At 37.5% G+C, this 9,562-nt stretch overlaps 1 protein-coding gene across 1 annotated transcript in view; it reads right to left on the bottom strand.

The window, feature by feature from the left end:
• Nucleotides 1-1,758: 1,758 nt before the first annotated feature.
• Slc39a12 (solute carrier family 39 member 12) overlaps nucleotides 1,759-9,562 on the bottom strand; it is an 83,992-nt gene continuing 76,188 nt past the window's right edge. Inside the window, exon 11 of the mRNA XM_004645208.2 lies at nucleotides 1,759-2,064. Within this exon, the coding sequence (XP_004645265.1) occupies nucleotides 1,936-2,064 (129 nt within the window). The 3' untranslated portion in view covers nucleotides 1,759-1,935. The remainder of the gene's footprint in view (nucleotides 2,065-9,562) is intronic.

The following is a 9,562-nucleotide window of genomic DNA, read 5'->3' as shown; positions in this document are numbered from 1 at the left end:
AGGGTCTCCGGGCAGCTGGCTCTCTTCCAGCCCCTCTACATCCGACTCCCACTCTCCCCAGGTTAGAACTGAAGCGGCTCACACCAAAATTTCTAATTTGACCAGTTGCAGACCACTGAGCACTCGAACCAGAAGCAAAGATACCCATCAGAGCTCTTCTCATTAAGTTGACAGAAATTAAGGTTTAATGTCAAAATCAAAATCTAAACATAGGAACCCAAATACAGACGGTGCCAGTACTTTTTGCATGTGACCTCCACCCCATGTTGATCTGACCCAAGGGGTGTTTGTCTCCTGACAGTTTATTCTGTAATGAAAGAAGGTCAAAGCTCTCCATGTCAAAGCTACTTACCTCTTCCATGGTAAATATCAGTCAAAATATTGTCTCATCCAGTAAGTTTCAGGATGGTTTGATGTTCCACGTGAACGGGAAAGGAAAAGCAAAAGGCAGTTTGGACCTGGGAACCCAGGTCTAGCATGAGCTCTCTAGAAGCTTCTTCAGCTTTCTCCAAAGCACACATCTCATAAGCAAAAGTTCTGTACCTGTTATTTCTCAAAGTCAGGTCTGTTTGTGCTTCCTTCAGCAGCATTAATGCCCCAAGAGGTCACACAAAGTCAAGGTCTCTGGCCTCACTGCAGACCCACAGAGTCAGAAATTCTAGGGATGGAGCCCGACACCTGTTTCCCACAGATAATTCCTCATGTGGTTGTGTTACGTGCCCAAGTTGGAGGTCTATTGCACTATTCAGGGAAGCCCCCTTTGAAGAAGCTCTAAAGACAACTGGTGGAGAAGCCCTCTTCCTTTTGGAATCCCTAAAAAGTGGTTGAAAAGATTGTGCTTGGTTATAGGCACGGCAAAGAGTTATCTATGAAGGTAATGAGGGGAGAGAGCCTTACGTGACTGAGTGCCATGAGTCATTTTGATAGAAAAATAAGCATTTTTCCTTTATCAAGATACTTCATTAAAAAAAGGAAGAAAACTATTATGCACCCATTTTCCAAGAAAAAGTGATGAAAGCCAGGGATGTTTTCTATTTTAATACTTTTGCTGCTTTCTCAGCAATGTTGCTTGCTCATTTTATGTATTAACTTACCAAAATCCCAATTAGGATTCTAGGTTGCCTCGGAAAGAATAGAAAATATACTTTTTAGTAGGGTTACTTCCATAAACATTCTCTGTTATACAATCTGTGAGAGTTTAGGCATTCATCTACTGCCTGATTCAAGTCTTCATAGATATTTATCTGTCTGATTCAAGTCTTAATTTTTTTTTGAACTTGATCTTTTATTTCCAGGTTCTCCTTGCCTGGAACAGATTTCTTTTAGGAACTTATGCAGAAGAATGCTGACATATTATCCTTTGGGTTTCCAGGATTGCTTATTCATGAGCACTCATACGCCAGTGGGTAAGGATTCCAGGTGAATAATACTGTGTTGGCTTTATAAAAGAGGGCTTGGAATTTGACATGCAGTAATAAAAGGTAATACAAACCATCGCATTATAACTAGATTTTATTACATTTGCTTATAATTTAGTTTGCTAAGGGTTTATAATTTCACAGAAAAAAATCACTAATTGACATCAAACCAGTTGCACCTGATTTTATCCCAACAGCCATCTTTCTACTTCATATGCTACATTCTTTCTTAGAGAAACAATATTTTAAAAGTTTTTTATGATTCCTAAAAAAGAGAGAAAAGCAAAGCAGAAGTTCCATTACACTGTTGGATACAAACAATATTTCCATGAAGGAGAGCCTGACCTTTATATATTCCCCAAAACAAAAGTGCATTATAAAATTAATAAGTTAATGAATAAAAGACACAGTCTTCACCTAGGATAAAAATACTGTTTACTAATCATCATAGAGTACAATGGAGGAAATTAAACAAGGTCCTACAAATTCACTTTTGAAGGATTCTGAGAATCTTAATTTATATTTTAATGTTTTGTTCATATATAGCCAAGAGTAAGAGAGAAAGCCAACCTAGGATCAATCCAATGTTCTGCAGAAGAAACATCATCCAGGGTCGTTGTGTTTGAACATGAGTCATTTCAGGAAGCTAAAAAAAGAATGAAAAACCAGAATAAGATCCAGATATATTCAACTGCTGGGAAAAGCTTGGTGGGAAAACATGAGAGACTGTTATTCAGAACTTAATAACCTTTAAAATTCCCAAAACAGTTAGAAAATGCTTAATACCTATTCTTGCCATGAGCTTGAAATGTACGCTAAATTAAGCCTACAGATACTAACATTGTCCAAATCATAAGATGACACAGTGATCACCGGAAATACAGCTCTTCTTTCGTTTGCAGAATATGTTTAAATGTGGAATAGGTAATACATGAAAGGCAAGCTTTTCAACTTCTCTATTAGGTTTATGCAGTACTTTTTGAAAGCATCTGTATTTTTTTTTTATTTTCAAACAGATGACCAAGGTCTTCCTGACCTTTATAGCAGTAAAACCATCATCATCCCTCCAATTATATTTCATTCTGAGATAAGAGAAAAATGATTTTATGTTCATCACAGGCCATAGATCCATGAGAGGGAAATGCTCATAACAAAACTCATGTGAAGTGTCCCAATGTGATTTTGACTCTATTAGTTTGCATCCTCTGCCATGAGGGACCAGTCATTTCTGTTAGGAGTACACCATCTGTTCGGTGTAGACTGGAGATTTAGCCCAATGTTGGCATCCCCTGACATTTTGGGCAAGATAATTCTTTGTCTGGGCACCTCTTGTCCACTGTCAGATGTTTAGCTGTATTCCTGGCTTCCACTAGATCCAAGGCGTACTAGGGGTTATTTGCTCTTCCATAGCTGGTCACAAAATTAAAAAATGCCTCTAGACACTGTCAAATGTCCCTTAGGTGTTGCAAACATCTCTGGTAGAGAACTGCTGGATGATTTATCAACCAAATAAACATATGCTGTATTCAAGGTCTTCAGGTTTATTGCAATGGAAAATAGGTAGAAGCATTTTCAATATCCAGAAAATGTGCCATGAAAGTTCTGTTTGAATGTGAGATGAGTATTTGTTCTTTTTAATTCAGTATTTCAATGAGATGAGGATTTGGATTCTTGTGTTCTGCTATATCAACCCTCAGCATGAAATAGACTGAAAGACAAAATAGAATCAAAAATGCTGTCTTGGATGGAAGGCCTTAAATCACATTCCCTTCTGGAGTCTTTGTGTTGTGTTTAAACATAAAAATTTAAAGAAATACTATATAACCCACTAACCACTATACATTCAAAATAATATTTTAAGAAATCTATGTACTATAGACAATAATAATAATCATCTTACATTTCCAGTTTGACTTATCAAAAGGAGACTGAGGCATTTGATTTTGTTTTACACTTTAAATATCACATATAATTACACTAATTTAATGTTTAAATTAAATGTAATCATGCAAGTTACCTAATGTGGTTAACAGCGGTTTCATGATAAACAATCCCCCACTTCTTCCTATTGAAATGAGCATCTAAAATTCTGCTAGTTAAGACTGTTTTGGTTTCTAATACCTTGACACTAATCTGACATCCACAATGAACATGGAGGAAGTCTGTGATATTACAGGTTCTATGTGTGTGAAAAGAGTAGTATTTGCTCTCTGAGTCCCTGTATTTGATGAGATCAACAATGTACACTGGCATTTCTCCATACCTCTCTAATTCTCAATACTTTTAAGCAATTTTCAATAGTTAATGCCAGTGCCAGAGCACATAGATAATCAGCTTCCTAAGCTATAAACTATATCTCAGACTTTATTGGCGAGAGAAAGTTTCACTGTAGGCTAAAACTTTGATTAGCCTTACTTTCCAAACACAGAGAAAAAGCAGCGTATAGTTCCCTCTCCTTCTTCAAATAAGATAACTGTCTTTTAGGTGATGGGGCAGAACTAACAGCATGTCCTCCCTCAGCTGTGCTACTGCACCTGGCTGATATTCACCTTTGACAGAGCCAGGGATGTAGTTTCTAGGACTTTTTTGGTGAACATTTAGAAATTATTGGTCATTTACTGAATTACCATGGTTACTTTGAACAGCTTGTTGTAGAGAAAATTATTTCAGACAATATAGAATTACAGTGTTTAAAATTGTTCTGGTTCAATAGCTAGAACTTGAGGTACATTTTTAAATCATTAATGTCTTCATAAACATACATTATAAAGTTCTTTTGAAAATTTCCATCTGTGTCTCAAGTTTCTATTCAAGATCTTTGGAGAGAGGTAGATTTTTGAATAGGGAAGAGTTAATAACCAAAAAGTTTTACATACAAAACCACAGAGCTGGAGTAACGTTTTAGGAATTATAGCAGCATTTCCAGCAATTTTGGTCCTCTCTAATCCAAAATGTCACAAGTCTTAAAAACAGTTGTTTAATCTCTCATTTTTCTCACTAGCCTTGGCATACAGACCTGCAGCTTACTTGTAATATTTAACACATGATAGAATTGAATAGATCTGCTTATAAGATCCAATGACCCTAATCCAGTGAGAACAACATCAAACCTTTATTCTGAGTATTTAGATGGCATTGCCCCTAAGAAAACACCATGAGTACTTCATGGCTCCAAGTGTAACATTCACATGGAATACAGCAACATCTTCAGTGGAGCTAAGCATTAGGCTCTGCATGCTTTTCATCAAAATAATAGGCTCTGTGATAACTTGCCATTAATTCAGGTATGCCTCCCAAAAGCTCACCTTAAGGGCCGGCAAAATAGCTCAGTAGACTAAGTGCCTGCTTAGGCAAGCACAAGGACAGAGTTTTGATCCTTGGTACAGCATGCCTCACCAGCCCCACCTCTGGGTGTGCTGAGCTGGTGACCAAGACCAGGCATGGTGGCACACACCTGTAATCCCAGCAGTGGGAGGCTAAAAACAGGAGGGTCACTATGAATCCAAGCTGTGTTGTAAGACCTTGTACCAAACACATGAATTTAAAACAAAAAAAAGCTCACCTTTCTCTTAAAGTCTTTCAGAATGTTCAAGCTACAAACCGTTTTGCAATATATTATATTTGCTTTTCACTTATGCCATGTTCTTTCTTACATCTCCCACTCCTCTTATCATAATCCTATAAAAGGGAAAATTATTAACATGTTTTTGTTATGTGGGAGCATTGGCTCAGGGAAAATAGTACCCTCCTAGTGTCACATAGAAGTGATGTCAGAACTAGGACCAGAATCCAGATCAGCTCATCATTGGAGCGGACATAGAAATGTCTACCAACACCAGCTCTCTACCTTGAATTCATCCTTGTCTGTTATGGGCAGTAACTTTCTACAGAATTAAATGAAGAAGAATGGAAGGGGTTAATGCTAAAAATGTCAAGTTAGAGCCATTACTGATTTTGAAGGAAAATAAGATGGAAATGAATGATTCAGATATCTCGCTATCTGCAATAAAGTACATCACAATGATGGTTTGTGCTTTCAAGAAAGATAATGTACATTTGCAAAAGGCTGTACAAACACAATTTGTGAGTGAATAAATATGAACAATGAAGATTACATTATGAAAATGTTTAAGGAGATTCTTATTCACAAAATGGAAGCTTTAATTTTAATTTGGGTGGCCTATTTGAACCTTCCTTGTCCACATATAAATTGTGTGGTCAGGAAACTCAGCTAAAACTTTTTGAGATAATACTTGGCTCTTTTATAGCATAATAATGAATACATGACGCATAATATCTCTTGAGTACATGCCAGAATACCAGAGAGCCTTATAGAAAGCCCTTCCAAAAGATACAAATATAAAGTGCCAAAGTTTAAGTCATATCTGATTACAGCTTTTCAGCTCCTCTGAAGCTACTTGTATTTTCCACCATTTCAGTCAGTATAGTTTGAAGAAAAAAATAAAAGTCCATAGGAATTAAATTTCAAAAGCATATATTTTGCTTTTCTGTTCCCTTGGCTTTCATCAAGAGAAACCTCCTTTTACTCAAGGGCCATTAAATTCTGCTATTGGCCAGTTTTACAGATCTTGATTCATACCATAAGACTAGAGAAGTTGAAATAATGAATAGAGTACATTATAATTGAGGTGAGAGGATAGAAAAATGAGAAGAATTTTAGCAAAAGAGCCTTTCCCAGAGACAGTGCAAAGAGCCATGATCTTTACATTTCTACCAGAATCTGTGAAATGTTGGAGTGAAGAAGTAACTTACTTTTTGTTTTTAACATTATGTTTCACAAAATGCCTAGCTAATAGCCATGGATGCAAAAACATAAGTTGTAATTTTCTGGGGAAAAAAAACCCTTTGCCTACACTGCAGTTATTAGCCTATCATTCTTAAATCCTTTTTAAATTTTTCTATAAGGCATGGGTAAGCAGCTCTTCAAAATGTACAGTAGTCCACACACTGGCCATGACTTTTCCATAGATAATGGTTTCTGAAAATTCTATTATCCACTGGAAGCATATTTACAATGTTTAACTACTACATGGGATTTCTTAATATCTTAGAGGCTGATACTATTTTTTTTTTGGTGTTTTAAGGAAGGATCTACAGGGTGCTCAGTGTCTCACTACTAGATTAGACTTGTAGCGATTCCTTAGAGGTTGATAGTAAGTAAATATTTTAAACTTGAACCAGTCCTTACACCTGTAATTCTAGTCAAGCCAAAGCTTCAAAATAAATCTTCCTGGTAAAAATTAGAACAATGTATCAGGAAATGAATACTAAAAACTTGATACCCTGTGACAATTACATGATGGGATGGACTATCACAAAGAAGGGTAACATTCAAAATATTCTCTGGAGCTGGTATTTTATTTCTCTGTCTTGCACATCTGAGCTTCAGACTCCTGTGCCAAGCAAAGCCCTCTCTGTCTGTTCCCATCTGTAACTTGAAATTGTTCTCTTGATGTCATTAAAGAGCCACTATTGAATATTTCAGCATTACTTTCATTCCTGATTCATACATGAACATCCTGAAGAAAAAAATAGCGGCACCCAATGTCTCTAAGATAGATAAATATATCAAAAACCTTTCATTAGTAATGATTCACAATTCATATATAGAAAATCAATCATCTAATGAAGAGTCATCTAATGGAGACATTTGGCAATATCTCCTATGAAAGAAAAGTTGCTTTTCAATTCTTTCTTCCCTCAGGAATGCATAGCTTAGCATCACTGACTGTTAGAAGTGGTCTGTTTCTCCATTTGCAAAGCCCACTTGACAACTGGTTTATGCTATAGTTTTCTAAAAGGACTCCCAATCCACACTATCGTGCTGTGATAGCTATATGGTTGCATGTAATACTCAGAACCATGTCTGTTCCTGAGAAATGTGATGAAGAAGAAAGCTCAGAAACTTGTTTTGATGGACATTCTGATCACGCCGGCTCTCTTGAGAACATACTTGCTCTTAGATACTGCCTTCTTCTAGGACATCGTGAGCCATTTGCAAATATAACAGAATTAGATTTAACTCTAGTTTGGTTGAGTAGGACCTCGTGAAAAGAAAATATTTAGAACAAAATAGAAACTTGTTGGTTAGAGTCACAATTTGGCTTGAAAATTTCCAATGACTTGTTTGCATTTGAACATTATATACTTTAAAGTTGAGCATTATAATGTGTAAAAAGCTTAAAAGTTGTCACTGTGCCCTGACATGTAAAAAGCTGATGGGTTGAAAAATGAGCAACTCTTCTTCAATCTGTCCAAGAAGAGAGGCCACAGGACACACCATTGTCACAGACGCTGGAGGTAGTGGGTGGATTCAGAAAGTCACAACTCATCTGAGCAGGAGCCCACCAACAGAAGCCCATTGGAACCAGTTCTTGGGCTAGAGCACGAGTATGATGGATTAACTTGCAATGAGGATAACCGTAAAAACTCCAAGGAATCCAGTCACAGGATCATTTCACTTCTACAATTTCACCTCTAAGAGTTTTCCAGGTCCTCAAAGTGAAAACTAGAGAAAAATTCCCTCCCGCCTCTGCCAGAGGGAGAAAAAAAGAATAATCATTTTCCAGTATCCCAGAGTATTATGCTCTTTTAAACAAGGTCTACCCTCAGAAGAAACTAGTTAACCACTAGAAAACCTCACTTTGGTTTACAAGGGCCTAATACATCTTAGAAAAAGGAAATATGTGACACCAGCTGCCCTCACTCCTACAGCAAAGAAAGGAGCAAAGACTACTTGTGAAGCACTGTGAGTACAGTACAGGAGCACAGCCTAGGAGATCCAGACCTAGGTGACTGGTAATCCTGACCTGTCAGCTTCATTAGATTAAGGAACACCTAGAAGATGAGTGAATCACTCTCCTGAGTGTATCTGGGTGGGGCATAGAGTCAAGACCTTGGGTACACATATGGTCTTTTCCCATTCACATATACTTCCCCTGGTCTGCTTCCCAGCCACATGGAACAAAGCAGCTTTGTTTAACCATAGCCTTCCACCAAAATGCCTTGGAGCTAACTGACAAATGAATTGAATTCCCCTAAACTGTGAGCTAAATTATATTGTGGGTGTCAGGTTTTGTGTTCCATCAATGGAAAAATCTAATACAGAAAATTGGTACCAGAGAAGTGTAGTAATTAGTATAACTATGATTGACCATGCAGTTTAGAATCCTTGGATTTGGCTTGCAGGAAGAATTTGGAAAGGCTTAGAGACACTGGCTATAGAAGCCATAGGATAGCATGAGCAGAACCCGAAGGGTGATTCCAGTGCAGTTCAGAATACCAGCATACTGAAAGGAGTGTAGACAGTAAACCCAACCAAAATTAGGAGGTTTCAGTTGGAAACAAGATATCTATCACAGTTGAACAAGTGGCCATAGGTGTTATATTACAGCAAAATCCCATGTCCTGCGATCTGACAGAAGAATGACATTAAGGACAATGAACTACTTAAGCTGGCAAAGGAAATTTCAAGAGAGCCCACCATTCAGACTGGGATGGGCTGGTTGCTTTTAGCCAAAGTTATAGTAAGAACTGAGGGTAAAAGGTAGAGAAGAGAAACTTGAGAAATGTAACATTTTGCCCCATAAGAACCATGTATAAAGTTGGGTCAAAAGAGGCATGACTGTTAAGGAGATTAGTACCACTGAAAAGAAAAAATTATTTGGTAGCAAGCTAAGAAGAATGATGCCCCTGAGGGCATCTCAGGAATCAGCAAGCCTTCACCCTTGTAGACTACAGAGCCTCCTTCTCCTATACCTTCCTAACATGTCCTTAAAGGTCAACTTAGCACAATTCTTTTATCTAGTATATCATGTCTGCCTTTCAATAAACAATTATAAAACATGGTAAGGCTGGGGAGATGGCTCAGTGGAATAAGCGCTTCCCTGGCAAGCACAAGGACCTGAGTTCAATCCCCGGTTCCGCCAATAAATAAATAAAAAAAAAAAAAAATAGAGATTAGAAAAATGACGGATTCCATGAATGAGCAATACAGGAAAGAAATACATCACATGAAGCAGAGGCAAAGAGATATAGAGGGGCTGGGGAGATGGTTCAGTGGAATAAGCGCTACCCTGGCAAGCACAAGGGCCTGAGTTCAATCCCCGGTTCCGACAAAAGAA

The sequence above is a fragment of the Octodon degus genome, unplaced genomic scaffold, assembly GCF_000260255.1.
Source record: "Octodon degus isolate 3935 unplaced genomic scaffold, OctDeg1.0 scaffold00220, whole genome shotgun sequence".
NCBI classification, from domain to species: Eukaryota; Metazoa; Chordata; class Mammalia; order Rodentia; family Octodontidae; genus Octodon; species Octodon degus.
Note: the sequence above shows the minus strand (reverse complement) of the source record. Positions and strands in the feature narration are given on the sequence as shown.